General features: G+C 36.1%; 1 protein-coding gene across 9 annotated transcripts in view; it reads left to right on the top strand.

Moving 5' to 3' along the window:
* Nucleotides 1-17,275, top strand: part of SFMBT1 (Scm like with four mbt domains 1) — a 120,578-nt gene that overhangs the window by 69,941 nt on the left and 33,362 nt on the right. For all 9 annotated transcript variants that reach the window (XM_055558846.1, XM_055558844.1, XM_055558851.1 and 6 more), the window contains 3 exons: nucleotides 5,393-5,487; nucleotides 10,856-11,096; nucleotides 16,809-16,897. In XM_055558846.1, coding sequence (XP_055414821.1) covers nucleotides 5,393-5,487; nucleotides 10,856-11,096; nucleotides 16,809-16,897 — 425 coding nt within the window. The remainder of the gene's footprint in view (nucleotides 1-5,392; nucleotides 5,488-10,855; nucleotides 11,097-16,808; nucleotides 16,898-17,275) is intronic.

A 17,275-nucleotide genomic window follows, 5' to 3' on the forward strand; every position in this document is an offset into this window, starting at 1 on the left:
GGAAAAATCCCATGGACGGAGGAGCCTGGTAGGCTGCGGTTCACGGGGTCGCTAAGAGTGGGACACGACTGAGCGACTTCACTTTCACTTTTCACTTTCATGCATTGGAAAAGGAAATGGCAACCCACTCCAGTGTTCTTGCCTGGAGAGTCCCAGGGATGGGGGAGCCTGGTGGGCTGCCGTCTATGGGGTGGCACAGAGTCGGACACAACTGAAGCGACTTAGCAGCAGCAGCAGCAGCATGATGTTTATAATCTACAGCCCAGATGCTGGAGTGCTCATTGATAGTAGCTTGCCTTTTCTTCTAGGTCTCATCCATAAACATAGCTGGAAAATGCACATCATTTTTTTTGTTTGATGCACGATGTGGGGGATCCTAGTTCTGTGACTAGGGATCAAACCTGAGCCCCCTACATTGGAAGTGTGGAGTCTCAAGCATTGGACTGCCAGCAAAGTCCCAAAATACACATCTTTTGAAGAGAAAAAAGAAAATCAGATGGCTTCATCTGATATCTATAATTTTATAAAATTATAAATTTTATATAATTTCATAAATAATTTTATAAAATTACAGGGATTTTCTTTCTTTGATTTTATATCTTTTCTTTTGAAAATGTGTTGTTTTGTAATCTTTAGTATCATCACTTATTTGTTTTTATCCTTATTTAAACTTGTTTAAATTGTTTCATCCTTATTTAAACTTATTTATTTATATAATATTCATATAATTTTCTCACAATAAGAATACCAACATTCCAGATATCAATAGAATAGTAGTGTGTGGCTTAAGATTTCATTGTTTTGTCTTTAAATATATTCCACTCAGGTTTGCAGTCAGAATTCTGTATTTTAATAATGACTTAAAGGGATTCTGTTTTCTTTGTGGTTTTTCCACCAACCATTAGGCATGTTTGTTTAAGTTCATTTTCAGTTTTTAGAATTTTTAATTTAAATATGTTTCTAAATTGTGTAAAGAATATATGTAATTATAAAGTCAAATTATATTTATAACAACATTCCCACTTTCAGGCTGATAGAATTCATGCTTTTTATTCTTCTCCATATATAAAGAAGGTTTATTACATTTTATCCTGTTGTTCATTTTTTAAAATGTAAAAAGATAGATGTGAGCATTTGCATATATATTCATATCTCTTTGACCTTATGCAAAAATTAGAGCTACAAGAAAAACTGCTCTGTGTTTTGCTGTTTCACTTAATATGTACTGAGGATTATTCCACATCAGTATGTGGAAATCGTTCTCATTCCTTTTTACAGCTGTATAATGTTGGATGTGTATACTATATTTTATTCACCCAGTTCCTTACTGATGGACATTTGGATTAATTCCAGTCTTGGTATTACATATATAGTACTACAATGAGTAGCCTTGTACATACGTCTTTTTGTATTTTTGCCAGCATATCTTTGGGATAGATTCCTAGAAGTGGGATTGCTGGATCAGAAGGTAAATACATATGTAATTTTGTTAGCTGTTGCCAACAAAAATACAACCCCTTTCACCAGGGTTGTATCATTATACTTTACCTGCCTAATTACTTGCCTCACCATGAAGTGTGTTGTCAAACTTTTAGAATTTTTCCCGATATCTCAGTGTAGTTTTCATTTGCATTCTTTTAAAATGAGTAACTTTGCACCTCTTTCCATATGTTTAAGGACTATTTGCAATTCAAAAAATTCTCTTTTCATGTATTTTGCTCATTTTTTTATCAGATCATTAATTAGTCTTGTTTTTTCTCAGTTTTTAGGTAGTTTTTTTGATGTATGGGAGATTTTAGTCCTTTAATTCATTGCTTTTATTGCTCCTGTTTATTTATTTATTTTTTAATTAGCATGCTGCTTGAGGGGCTAGGGTTCTTGCCAAGGACCATGAATACAAATTGTCTAGCCTTGTTATGTTCTAGTGATGGAAGTTGGCTTTCTATTGACTCATGCTTCCAGGATGCTCCCAATAGTCTTTATTATTTGTTTTATTTCTAGTGAAAAATTTCAAATATGTAGAAACGAATGGAAAACATATAAGGAATACTTCTGTACCTACCATACAGAATTTAAAATTAATAAATAATAAATTAACTTTGTCCAAATTTGTTTTCATGTTTTTAAATTGTGGTATATTATCCATAACATAAAATTTACCATTTTAACCAGGTATACTGTTCATTCACATTGTTGTGCAACCATTAACACCACCATCTCCAAACCTTTTTTATCTTCCTGTACTGGAACTCTGTACCCATTAAACACTAACTCCACATTCCCCTCTCCCCACCAGTCCTTGGAAACTCCCATTCTTCTTTCTGTCTCTATGAATTTGACTACTCTACCTCAAGTAAGTGGAAACATACAATATTTGATCTTTTGTGCTTGACTTATTTAGTGTAATGTTCTCATAGTTCATCTACATTTTGTAGCCTGTATCAGAATTTCCTTCCTTTTTGTGACTGAATAATATTCCATTGTATGCATATACCACATTTTGTTTATCCATTCATTTGTTGATGGATACCTGGGTCAGTTACTTCCACCTTTTGGCTGTTGTGAATATTGCTGCTCTAAACAATCATGTACAGATACCTGTTTGAGTCCCTGTTATCAATTCTTTCGGATATATACCCAGAAGTGAAATTGCTGGATCATATGGTAATTATATTTAAAATGTTTTGAGGAACCACCAAAAAATTTTCCACACTGACTATACCATTTTCTATTCCAAGACCAGCAATGCACAAAGATTCCAATTTCTCATTTCCTTGCCAAAGCTTATTTTCTGCTTTTTGATAATAGCCATCCTAATGAGTATGAGGTGGTGTCTTTTTGTGGTTTTGATTTGCCTTTAATGATATTGAAGATCAGTCCTGGGTGTTCATTGGTAGGACTGATGTTGAAGCTGAAACGTCAATACTTTGGCTACCTGATGTGAAGAGCTGATTAATTTGGAAAGACCCTGATGCTGGGAAAGATTGAGGGCAGGAGGAGAAGGGGATGACAGAGGATGAGATGGTTGGATGGCATCACTGAGTCAATGGACATGGGTTTGGGTGGACTCTGGGAGTTGGTGATGAACAGGGAAGCCTGGTGTGCTGCAGTTCATGGGGTCGCAAAGAGTCAGACACGACTGAGCAACTGAACTGAATGATGTTGAACACATTTTCATGTGTTCCATTTTTTTAAATTAATAAAACATAATACAGTTTAAGTCTCTCTTACTTTTCTTCTAACCTTCTTTGCTTCCTTCCATCCCCAAAGGTTATTGAAATGCATGTATTTATAAACATTATATTGCAGAGTTTTGTTTTGAGGCTTAAATTATATCTTGTACTTTTTATTCTGCACCTGCTTTTTTTTCTACTTGATGTGATTTTTTTTTCTTTCTGAGATTTATATGTCAATCCGTTCATTCATTTCAGCTGTTACATAGTAGTGCTCCATTGTAGGATTGCCATCATGTATCTGTTCTCCTACTGATTGCTTCTGTCTGTTGCTGTTAGAAACAGTGCTGTGGTGAGTGTCCCTGTGTTTGCTTGCCTCCTTGTGTCTGTGTGACACATAGACTCCCCAAGGGTGTACTCATTCAGCAGCTGTTTATCGTAGACCTGGTAGTGTTAGGCATGGGCAGTGGGAACGCGTCTGAATAAAGCCCTGCTTCTAAGCAGCTTATGTGAATTGGGGTGATTGGGTTACAATGAAGTGTTTGAATCTTTGCTCCCTCAACAAAAATGTGCTGAGTCTCTGCTATGACAGAAATAGAGCATTTTCCAAAACAACGTTCCTGTCTTCATAGAGTTTGTTGTAGAGTGGGAAAGATAAAAAGACATAAGGTATACTTTGAGGTAGGAATGAATGCCTTGAAGATAATGAAAGCAGAGGCTGGGGGCTTCTACTTTAGATGTGCACTGATGGAAAGCCTTTCTGGTTGGTGGAAGGTCTTTCTGAAGAGGTGTTTGAGTAGAGATTGAATGAAGTAAAGCTGTGAATGACACAGGGGAATGAGCCTAAGCTGAGGTAATAACTAACATAGGGGCTTTGAGGAGAGAACGTGGTTAGAAAGTAAACAAACAAACAAACCTCAGTGTTCTTCGAGTGCAGTGAGCAAGCAAGAGGCTGGTTGGGGATGCAGTGGCAAGGTCAGGAGCTAGGAGTCAGATCATATAGGGCTTTTGTAGTCTCCCAGAGATTTTAGGTTTATTGTGTGATTAAAAGGTAAAAGGTATTGTTGTTAGACCTTGCACTTAGAGCAGTAGAAATGGTGGGAAGTGATTAGACTTGGGGTATTTTTAAAGATAGTACCTACAGAATTTTCTGATGGATTGAATGTAAGATGTGAAAGAAAGAGAAAAAAGTAAGAATAACTCCACAGTTTTTGGGTTGAGCCAAAATATCAGCCAGTGGTATCTTTTACTCAATTTGAGGACACTAAGGAAGAAGAGATTGAAAATTTAACTTTGAAATGCCTATTAAAGATCTCAAATACTTGGCAATTAGATACCAACTTACGGTCCAGAGTTATTATAATAGTTACACTCTCACCAGCTTTATATGATCCATTTAGGTGAATCCCAAATGGATCCTAGCAGGAGAGAGCATGTCACACGCTATGGTGTTGAGATTCATTCATAATCAGTGCATTAAGTGGAAATAAAAGTGTTAGTTGCTCAGTCATGTCCAACTCTTTAGGATCCCATGGACTGTAGTCCACCTGGCTCCTCTGTCCATGGAATTCTCCAGACAAGAATACCGGAGTGGGTAGCCATTCCCTTCCCCAGGGGATCTTCCCAACCCGGGGATCAAACCCTGGTCTCCCACATTGCAGGCAGATTCTTTACCATCTGAACCCCCAGATCAGATCAGTTGCTCAGTCGTGTCCTACTCTTTGCGACCCCATGAATCGCAGCATGCCAGGCCTCCCTGTCCATCACCAACTCCCGGAGTTCACTCAGACTCACGTCCATCGAGTCGGTGATGCCATCCAGCCATCTCATCCTCTATCGTCCCCTTCTCCTCCTGCCCCCAATCCCTCCCAGCATCAGAGTCTTTTCCAATGAGTCAACTCTTCGCATGAGGTGACCAAAGGACTGGAGTTTCAGCTTTAGCATCAGTCCTTCCAAAGAAATCCCAGGGCTGATCTCCTTCAGAATGGACTGGTTGGATCTCCTTGCAGTCCAAGGGGAATCTCTGAACCCCCAGGGGAGCCCAAATCAGTGCATTAAGGGAAACTGCTATTTAAAAAGAACACTTAGTTATCCTGGGTGTAAAGTAAATTAACTTGTGAAGTAAGTTGTAAGTTAGGTTTACTAAGTTTATATTTTTATATCTTGAGTTTTCTCTAATTGGGTCTTGCCTGTTTTGTGTTGTTTTGTTTTAATTCCAGATGCTGGATCTGGAGTGGAAGAAGTGGAGTTAAGCTGGGAAGACTATCTAGAAGAGACAGGGTCCACAGCAGTTCCCTACGGGTCTTTTAAACATGTAAGTGGTGACTATATTGCTTGACTGCCTGATCCTTTTTCATTTAGAAAAAATGAAAATCTTTTTTCATTTGATCTTTTTTCATTTAGAGACCTTATTGTATGGATCAGTTTTAAATTCCTGATATGATAACATCTCTGCCATATCTGAGCTTGGTTCTAATATCTGCTCTGTCTATTCAAACTGTGTTTTTTGTCCTTCAGTAGCTCTGTAAGTTTTTGTTGAAAGCCGGATATGTTAATAATATACTGAGTAAAAAAAAAAGAAATAAATGAGTTTTCATTGTTTTCTGTTTATCCAGATAAAAGTTAGGCTGATTTTACTGTTCGTTTTAGCTGTGGGTGTGAGAGGCTAAAAGGTACTTTGCTGTTGTTTATTTTGCCTCACCTTTTGTACAGGAGCCCTCTTGATGTGGTGGTAAGGTACGAGGGGAGCAAAAGCATTCGCTAGTCCTGTGATTTGGTCTCAGTGTTTTAGTGAGCCTGAGTTGTGTGTATTCTTTCCCCTATTTTGGAGGCTAGAGGGGGCTGGAGTTGGGTATTTTCCTTACCTTAGATCAGTAAGGTTCTGTTCACTGTAGTTGTTTAGGACCTAGTAAAATAGTTTTTCTTGAGGGTTAGTCTTGTTAAGAAGAACAGAACACTTTGGATGTATTTTGCGGTGCTGCTTTCTTCTCTCCCGTATTGCAGGCAGATTCTTTACCATCTGAGCCACCAGGCAAGCCCAATTTTTGTTATAACTTGTCTCAAAGAATTTTCTAATTTCCTTTGTGATTTCTTTTTTGATCTGTTGGCTAACTGTGTTTAATATGCACATATTTGTGAATATTTTAGTTTTCCTTGTGTTACTGAGTTCAAGTTTTATTCCATTGTGATCAGAAAAGTTACTTTGTATGATTTTTTATTTTTGTCCTGATGTTATGGTCAGTCCTGGAGAATGTTCCATGTTCATTTGAGAGGAATGTGCATTCTCCTGTTGCTGAGTAGTGTTCTCTTTACATCTATTAGGTCTCATTGATTTATAATCTTGTTTAAGTCTTCTGTTTCCTTTCTGTCTGGTCATTCAATCCTATATTAATTGTAGGGTACCAATTTGTTTAGAGATCAGCACAACCTTGATACCAAACCTAATAATTCAAGAAGAGAAAATTACAGAGATGTGTCACTTATAATGACAGATGCAAAAATAGCTTCATACAAAGTAAACTTTGTATACCAAGCTGAATGTACCTATATTTAAAAAGGATAATACATTAATAACCAGTTGATTTTTTCCAGGAATGCAGGATGGTTTAACATTTGAAAATAAACCAGCATAATTCACCATAGTAGTAGTAGAGTAAAGGAGAAAATTTTTACTATTATCACAATATATAAAGAAAATTATTGATAAAATTCCATATCCACTTATGATAAAATTCTTAGCAATCTATAGATGAGAATGTCCTTAATTTGATGAAGTGTATATATACAAAATCTACAGAAAACTATTAATAGTAATATGATTCATATTTCTTTTTATTATGGAAGAAGACAAAAATTATGCTGGTTAACATGATTCCTATTTGATAATTGTATTGGAGGATCTAACCAATACAATAAGGTAAGAAAAACAATTAAAATGTTTAAAAATTGAGAAGGAAGGGGAAAAAAATCATTATTTGCAGATGAATAATATATAAAATAATGTACAACTATATTATTAGAATTAATGAGTAATTTTTGCAAGATTTTTAAATATAAGACAGATATAAAAAAAGATTATATTTCTCTATACTAGTAACAGACAAAAATGGAAGCTGAACGATGTGATTTACAATAACATAAAAAACATCAGTAACAGATATTTGCAAAGAGACACAAATCTTTATTGAAATAAGTTAAAATGAAGGAATATGCCTTGTTCATATAATGGAAGACTCATTGTTTTAAAGATGTCAGTTCTTCCCAAACAAATCTGTAGATTTACTGCAACTCAAATCAAACACCAAAAAAAATTAGGTAGAAATTGACAAACAGATTCAAATAAGTAAAACCTGACCTCAATCTAAGACCACAGATAGAGATTAATTCAGGGTGGATATTAGTTCTCAATATGAAAGGCTTCTAGAAAATAATATAGTAGTATTGATATATCTTATGACCTCTAGGGATAGGGAGAATTTGTTTAAAAATACAGAAAATTAATTAACCTTTTAATGGAAAAATATTGATGGATCAGAGTATATGGCAATTAATGACTTCTGTTTATCAGACAACACTATCAAGAAAATGATATTTGTAATACAAGTAATTAGCAAACTGATATCTAGAATATTGAGTCAAAAGTTGGCAAAAAATTTAGGCATTCCCTAGAAGAAGAAATCTAAGTGGCTAATAAAATATAAACATTCTCAAGTCTATAAATAATAATACAAATTAAAATCACAGCAAGATAATATAATACATGCTTCAAGATGGTTAAAATGAAAAAAGCTGAAAATACAGTAATATTGGTTAGAATGTTGGAGCATGAAGGTTTCTTGTACACTATTGGGAGAGTACATTGGTGCAGCCACTTTGGGAAACAGCTTGGCCGTATCTTTTTAAGAACTCATGTAGGTATGCATCAAGTGACATACGGATCTATTCTTATAATCATGACAGTGTTATTAGTAGTCTTCCAAAACTGTGAACTATCCAGAGTACCTTCTCCTAGAAGAATTAGAATGGATAAATTATGACATATGTGTATAATGGAACATTATACAGGAGTGAAAAGAGATCAAGTACTGTTATGTGCAACAGCACAAATGAATCTCATAAGCAGTGTTGGGCAAGAAAAGCATTCATACTGCATAATTTTGCCCACATAGTGCTGAAACACAGGCAGTGTTAAACTGTAGTGGTATAATTTAGGATAGTGATTACCTTTCAGGAATACAGCAGGTTAGTGATTAGAATAAAAAGGAAGTTTTACACAGGATGTATACTTTCCCTTTCTGGCTTCTCATTTGCAGAAGCCCCCTCACTTCCCAGTGGTTATGATGGCCACATTGTACTTTGTTGTTGTGTTTCCATGGGCTCCTCCAATGCATGACAGTTCCTCATTCTCTCTGTCTTTCATGGTGTGGATACTTTTGAAGTGCAAATCATATACTAGTTATTAAGCTAAGCTAAGCTAAGTCACTTCAGTCGTGTCTGACTCTGTGCGACCCCATAGACGGCAGCCCGCCAAGCTCCCCCGTCCCTGGGATTCTCCAGGCAAGAACACTGGAGTGGGTTGCCATTTCCTTCTCCAATGCATGAAAGTGAAAAATGAAAGTGAAGTTGCTCAGTTGTGTGGGTACAAAAATAATTGCAGTCTTGCATTGTTGAACTTTGCTGTTTGATATCAGAATACGTTCTTTTATTAATGTGGTTATGTTATACCATCATTTTAATACACATTTCTCACTTTATATTTTTTTGCTAGTGACTTATTATTTGCTGTTTATTTTATATTTATTTTAAACTAGGGAAATGATGTTAGATGAAAGGCAGATTCGAGCAGTTTTCTTATTCGAGTTCAAAATGGGTCATAAAGCAGTGGAGACAACTCACAACATCAACAACACATTTGGCCCAGAAACTGCTAACGAATTTATATTGCAGTAGTGATTCAAGAAGTTTTGCAAAGGAGATGAGACCCTTAAAGATGAGGAGCTTTAAGCCACTGCGCTCCTCAGTGACTGGCCATCGGAAGTTGACAATGACCAATTGAGAGGATCATCAAAGCTCATCCTCTTAAAACTACACAAGAAATTGCCGAGGACTTCAATGTTGACCATTCTGTATTAGTTTGGCATTTGAAGCAAATTGGAAAGGTGAAAAAGCTTGATAAGTGGGTACCTCGTGAGATGACCACAAATCAAAATACCGTCATTTTGAAGTGTCATCGTCTCTTATTCTATGCAATAGTGAACCACTTCTTGATTGGATTGTGACGTGCAATGAAAAATGGATTTTATATGACAACTGGTGATCACCAACGCAGTGACTGGACTGAGGAGAAGCTCCAAAGCACTTCCCAAATCCAAACTTGCACCCAAGAAAGGTGATGGTCACTGTTTGGTGAACTGCTGCCTGTCTGATCATTACAGCTTTCTGAATCCTGGCAAAACCATTACATCTGAGAAATATGCTCAGCCAGTCGATGAGATGCACTGAAGACTCACAAGGGTCGAACACGACTGAGCAACTGAACTGAACTGCACAGAAAACTGCAATGCTTGCAACTGGTGTTGGTCAACAGAATGGGACAAATTCTCCTCCACAACAACACCTGACCACACGTCGCACAACTAGCATTGGGCTATGAAGATTTTGCCTCATTTGCCATACTCACCTGACCGCTTGCCAACCGACTACCACTTCTTGAAACATCTTGACAACTTTTTGCAGGGGAAATGCTTCTACAACCAGCAGGAGGCAGAAAATGCTTTCCAAGAGCTTGTTGAATCCCGAAGCATGGATTTTTGTGCTACAGGAATAAGCAAACTTATTTCTCATTGGCAAAAATGTGTTGATTCTAATGATGCCTATTTTGATTAATAAAGATATGTTTGAACCTAGTTATAATGATTTAAAATTCATGGTCCAAAACTGCAATTACTTTTTCACCAACCTAAATGTTTTAGGTTTCTTAGTTGGGCTTTGGTTTTTCTCGTGATTAGCTTGAATTTATGCATTTTGGTTTATGCACTTCTTTGTCCCACAGTAAGAAACCTGGCTCTCATTATTTAGTACATACGTACAGGATTTTCAGAATTGCAGACTGCAACGTTTGTGACTGTATAATTTGTCATTTAAATTAGGGCACTTTTGAGAGAGATAGGAGGCATTATTAGTTATTATTCAAAGATAACAGGTGTAAACACAGACTGTTTTAGGGAAACTGGGAAATATGGCTCCCTCTTATGGTACATATTATACATATTTATTATCAATTAACTTCTGTTTGTCCTTTACTTTTTCTAGCTTCATAAATTTTCTTCTTTTGAATGATTAAGAAATCACTCTTGAAATCTTAATGTGTTGAAGGTTGTTAAAATGGTGAACATTCAGTGGTCTGTATATTTAATAGAAAGCATATTCTATAATCATGATAGACAGCTTTCATGGAATACTGAGTTCTCTTAAAGCTCCTTCAGGGTTGATGGGACAGAACAGCATTGCTAGTCCCTGTTTTGTTTGGATCACTCCTGTGAGTTAGAACTGAAATTTCTCAGATTTCCCTTGAGAAGATTTTATTGCATTTAGTGCTTTAGAATGGTAAGTCTTAAAGAATGTTGACCAAAGAAGTACTCATTAGATGTTTTTCTGGTGGTTAATAACATGTCTATGTTCAGGTGGACACACGTTTGCAAAATGGATTTGCTCCTGGGATGAAACTGGAGGTGGCTGTGAAAACTGATCCTGAAACCTACTGGGTTGCCACCATCATTACCACCTGTGAGCAGCTGCTCCTCCTCCGCTACGATGGCTACGGGGAGGATCGCAGAGCAGACTTCTGGTGTGACATCAGGAAAGCTGACCTCTATCCCATTGGGTGGTGTGAACAGAATAAAAAGACCCTCGAAGCCCCAGAAGGTAATGGCAATACGTCATATCCAGATGTGATGTGGTATTGATATAAGAAAATTTAGGCTGTCCACAGTCTTAAGATTTTCACATCTCCTAAGCACATTAGTCTTCCTAACTTCTTTGGGTTAGTATTTTGAATGAGAATATTTGTAAGGAATAATATAAATTTCCATTAGAAAAAATTATTTTCTGTGCTCCTTATAAGCCTCAATCTTTTATGACATTCATAGAGAGCATCAGTTGTTTACCATCCTGTGGGTGTCTGAGGCTCTCTGAGTTTAACTTGTAGTTCTGGCTGTCTTAGAGTACATTGGGCCAGGTTGTTTCTCTTCCTGATTTTACTGTCCTCCCTCCTATTACCTACAGACAGTCTGGGACCTGTGAGCTTTTAAAGTAAACCAGCTGAAGCTCCCTTCGAGGAAAGAGCCCTACTGGGAGTAGAATCCAAATTAAGCAGGACAGAGACAATAGGACAAAAGGAAGAGAAGAGTCATATAAACATGGAAAAAGGAAAGAGATGGCCTTAAGAAAATTCTAGACCTTATATGCTTTTCTTCCGGCTTCTTATTTTGTTACATTGATAATTTTAGATTTACAGAAATATTTCAGATTTGCAAAAATATAGAAAATTCTTGGGGCCTTATTGTCAGCTTTCCCCAAATGTTGGCATTGTACCACGTTTACTTTATCCTCCTTTCCTCCCTCTCTGTCTTTGTCTCTCTCTTTCCTCTCTCTCTGTCTCTCACACTCACACACACACATGCATGCACGTGTATCTTTTTAATGAACCATTGAGAGTCACTTGTAGACACAATGCCTTTTTTATTTTTTTTCTTTTTACTCTTAACATGAGAATATATCTCTAAAAATGAACATTGATGAACACAGTAAAATAATAAAATCAGGAAATTAGCTTTGATATAATACTGTTGTTTAATCTATAGAGCTTGTTCCGTTTTTATCAATAATGTTTTTATAGTAAAATGTTTCTATGGTAAAAGAAAATCCCAAGTCATTTGTTACATTCATTTATCATGTCTCCTAAAGATTCCTTTAATCTGGGGCAGTTCCTTAGTCTTTTGTTCCAAAGTCTTCCATGACTTTGACATCTTTGAAAGTTACGGGCCAGTTTTCCCACTAATGTTCATTATGTCTTGGATCCAAAAGATTCATTATTCCCCGTGTCTTTTCCTTGTCCAAGATTTCAGTATGTTTGGCTGTCATCTTTTTAGTTTCCTTAACCTTTCTTTGTCTTCCTTGATGTTGACATTTTTGAGGAGTATAGGCTGATTATTTTTTAGCATGTCTCACAATTTAGGTTTGTCTGATGTTTACTTACATTCAGACTGTGGACATTTGGTAGGAAAAAATGCAGAAGTAATGCTGTGTCCTTCTGGTGCATCATGTTAGGAGACAACATGCTGTTAATTTGTCCGGTAACTAACTTGTGATATTAACTTTCATCACTTAAGTTGGTATATTCCAAATTTTTCCACTGTAAAATTACTTTTACCATTTTTAATTAGTATCTTGTGGGAAGATACCTTAAAATTATGTAAATATCTCATTAGTCTTCAAACATCACCCACTATTTTTGGCATCCATTGGTAATTTTTATCTGAAACAGTTATTACTAATGCTTAGCGAGTGTTTTTTTCTAATTCCTTCTACATTTCATAATTGGCTTTCTACTACAGAAAGGGCTTTCCCTTTTCTCCTGTTTACACACATGCATTTGTGTATGCATCTGTATTTATGTATATATGTCAGTGTAGACTCATGAGTCTTACTCAGTGGATTACGATCCTTGCTGTCATTATTTATTTTGATGATCACACTGTCCTAGATTTGGCCAGTGGACACCTCTTCAAGCTGGCAGATGTGTCCCTTGCTATGTTCCCATTATTCTTTGAGTAGTTTCTTGTTCAGGAAACTTTCCCCTGCCTCAACCCTGAAATCAGCCATTTCTCTAGGAATCCCTGGTGGTTTTCTTTTTTTTTGTATTTTGAAGGATGATATTTACAAATGAAGATCTGAGTGTTTAGAGTCCTGGGGTTTTGGTGGGCTTCTAGCTGATCATTAACATTCTGTGAAAAAACAATGTAAGAGAAAGTTCTGGAGACATGAAGTTACCTGGCCCACTATCTCAAGAGTATAGCAAAATCACCTCATTTAAACATGAACAACAGGAAATTATTTCTCTCAAGTCTCATACAAGGTCAAGTTATAATTTTTAAAAAAAGGCAAAAAGGAAGAATAAAATCCTTCCAGAGAAACATAATCACAAAAGAGGTGAACACTGTGTCAGACAAAAACATTTCAAAACAGGATAAAAGAAAATAGTAACTATGATAGAGCAGTGAGAAAAACCATAAATAAAATTTATAAAAATTAGAAAATGAACTGACTGGAGAAAAGGAAGATTTGGAGAAAAAAAATAGAAGTTAGACAAGAACTAGAAGTTTAAAAATAGTTGAAGACTAAGATGAAAACAGGAGTGACTCAAGCATGAGTAATGGAACAGAAAGAGAAGAGGAAAAAGAAGAAAAAATTTTAATTAAAAGAAATAAAAAGGACTTGGAGAAAATAATATAGGTTGGCAAAAATAGACGTCCCTGAAGATAAGAACCAAAGCAATGAAATAATAAAATACTGTAAACTACAATTTAAGAAAACTTTATGGAAATCAAATAGGATGTAAAAATACATATTGAAAGGTTTCACTATGTACATGGAGAAATCAAATGAGAACAGCTACATCAAGATGTGTATTAAACTCTAAAGCAGAAATGGATCCCTTGATCATTTAGGCAAAAAACACTTTTAAGTTTCTTGAAAAGTTAAGAAAACAAGATTGTCACCAGACTGATCGGCAACATGCTTTATGCCAAAAGATGACAGGGTAACATATTTAAGAAATTCAGTAAAAGAATATACAAGGCCAGGATTTTATGTTTAGCCAAACTGAGCTTCAGGTGTAAAGGCCACATGTGAACTGTTAGGAATATGTAGAGACCCAGGGAATATTGTTCCCATGAGCCCTTCCGAAGAAATCCACTAGAGAATGAGCTGCAGATAATCAAACAAATGAAGAAATGTTAGTGTGACAATGGTTAGTGAAACCCTAAATGACTCTTGAGAGTCCCTTGGACTGCAAGGAGATTCAACCAGTCTATTCTAAAGGAGATAAGTCCTGGGTGTTCATTGGAAGGACTGATGCTAAAGCTGAAACTCCAATACTTTGGTCACCTCATGTGAAGAGTTGACTCATTGGAAAAGACCCTGATGCTGGGAGGGATTGGGGGCAGGAGGAGAAGGGGACGACAGAGGATGAGATGGCTGGATGGCATCACCGACTCGATGGACGTGAGTTTGAGTGAACTCCGGGAGTTGGTGATGGACAGGGAGGACTGGCGTGCTGCGATTCTTGGGGTCTCAAAGAGTTGGACACGACTGAGCAACGAATTGAACTGAAATGTATATATGGCTGTAGAACTTAAAGCTAAAAGATGGTTATAAGAGAGACAATATACTATGTAATGATACATGCTCTGACAACATAAATACAGTATAGCTGTAAAAAACATGGGACCACAGTGGAGAGAACAGGTGAATAGTGGTATAAGCTTAATCATCCTCCCTCCCCCTTTGAAAACAGGGTTATTGCCTAATAATTTAACTGATTACCTTTCGTGTGTGAACTGGGAGTAAAATGCTGTTACGTGAAATGAGATGCTGAAAGAGAGGAGAAAAAGGAGGTTATTGCTAACTTTTAACGTTGTTTGTTAAAAAAAAGAAATAGAAAATAGTCTAAAATTAAAGAGGACTAGAATTGTTACATAAAGATATTAGTATAAAGATAACCAGAAGGAAAAAAGAACCATAGACTTTTCTAAGTGCCAAAAGATAGATTTTAAAAAGAAAAAGTATATATTTAAATAAAATATATCACATAGTGAAAGACTATAGATCCACACAGGTAATTTATGTAATATTAAACAATAAGTCAGCATTGAGGCCATATCTTTGATAATGTAAATAAATTATGTTTATAAATAAATTATATATAATTAATGGGCTTTCTCTTCTATTAAAAGTAAACAATTCAGGTTGGCTCACAAAGTAAAACCCACTTCTGTGCTATTACAGGAAACATACGTAAATGGAGATATTCTGAAAGAATAAACAGAAAAGGATGGACAAAGATACGTAGACCAGGTGCAAATAGAAAGCAGGAGTCTCAGTCTTGATATCTGACAAAGGTGGAATTCAGATCAGAAAGCACTGTAAGAGACAAAGAAGGGTATTTTATTGTTATTTTTTTAATTGAAGTATAGTTGATTTACAATGTTGTGTTGGTTTCAAGTATTCAGCAGAGTGATTCAGTTATACATATTATATAGATTCTTTTTTAGGTTCTTTTCCATACAGGTTATTGCAAGATACTGAATATAGTTCCCTGTGCTGTACAGTGGATCCTCGTTGTTTCTCCGTTTTGTGTGTGCTAATGTATATCTGTTAATCTCAAACTCCTAATTTATCCCTCTCCCTCCCCTTTGATAACTGTAAGTTTGTTTTCTATGTCTGTGAGTCTGTTTCTGTTTTGTAAATAAGTTCATTTGTATCAATTTTTTAGATTCCATGTAAAAGTGATATCATACGATATTTGTCTTTGACTTATGTCACTTAGTATGATTAATCTCTTGGTCCACCATGTTGCTACAGATGGCATTATTTCATTCTTTGTTTTAACTGAGTAATATTCTGTTGTGTGTGTGTAACAATAGATGTCACCTTTCCAAAGAAGACTACTTTATAGTGACAGAAGGTACAGTCATTAAGAAAAAGAAACAGTCTATCTACATACATCAAAGGAGTGGTCTCCAGATGCTTTGTTACATGAATAAAGAAAAATCCATATTGAATGAGGGAGGAAGAAGATGTATGAATGTGTGTGTGAATTTCATTTTTTAAAAATGAAGGAATAATTTTTTTAATTGAACAACGGTTGAATAGCAGTAAGGAACACACCGTTTTAAAAAGTTACCTATAGGAAAAGGAGGGAGTAGGATGAAGGGGACAAAGACAAAAGCCAGATTTTCTGAATGTAACTTACTTTGTAGATTTGAATTTTGAACCATGTAAATATTCTATATAACTTGTGGGAAAAAGTTAAAAAAAATGCAAAAGCAAATAAAGAAATCTGTGTTTGGAGCTTGTGAATTAACTACCCAAAATAGAAAAACTATTTCAATGATTTTGAAATACAGTAATTTAAATGTATGTCCCTGTGGGGAAAGTTACCTGTGGGGAAAGAAGGGAATAGGATGAAGGGAACAAGGATAAAAGGCAGTTGTTGAAACTACCGTACATGGGGATTCATTATATTATTTTCTCTACTTTTTGGTATGTTTGAAAATTTCCACAATAAAAAAATAGAGTAGCTCATTTTTGAATAACATTATACTGACAGTGATACTTACAGTGAGTTGGGCCCGTTCTCTTTTTTTTTGGATACAACTCATTAAACTAACCAGGAAGTAACTCATATCTACAGGAGTATTATTTTTAAGCTCTCAAAGAATCAATATGTTGGGCTCTTACATATTAAAAAGATAAATGCACCTCTAAACCATTTTCACAGAGTTAGTTTTTCTGTATTCTGTGTGGTTTACTTTCTTTGTGTTTCGTGGCTGACAGTATGATTCCGTCATCTAGGCATCAGAGATAAAGTGTCTGACTGGGATGAGTTTCTACGGCAGACCCTGATGGGAGCATGTAGTCCTCCTGTTCCGCTGCTAGAGGGCGTGAGTATTATTGCTTCCAGAATCAGGATGGAAAACTAATCTTCCTCTTCAGGGAATCTTAAAATGGCGGCTTATTTACCACTCTGAGTCAGTTCAGCAGTACTACTACAGACCCAGGTGTAGGTCTTAAGGGCTGTAAACTTACGCTCAGAGGTTGTAAACTGGTGGCTTGCTCAGAGCCTAGAATGTTTTTTAATTGGTTGCAAACACATAAAACGCTATAGTTTTCCAAATTCTTTCACACAGCTTGGAAATGTGGCCTTTTTCAGCTCTCACTTGGAACTGAGCCAGGGTTGAATCTTTTGGTGCGGACATGTGTAACGCCCACACCAGGTGACTTGAGATACCCCTTTTCTTTTTCCCAGAATATCCTGCAGC

This window comes from Bubalus kerabau, chromosome 20 (assembly GCF_029407905.1).
Source record: "Bubalus kerabau isolate K-KA32 ecotype Philippines breed swamp buffalo chromosome 20, PCC_UOA_SB_1v2, whole genome shotgun sequence".
Classification (NCBI taxonomy): Eukaryota; Metazoa; Chordata; class Mammalia; order Artiodactyla; family Bovidae; genus Bubalus; species Bubalus kerabau.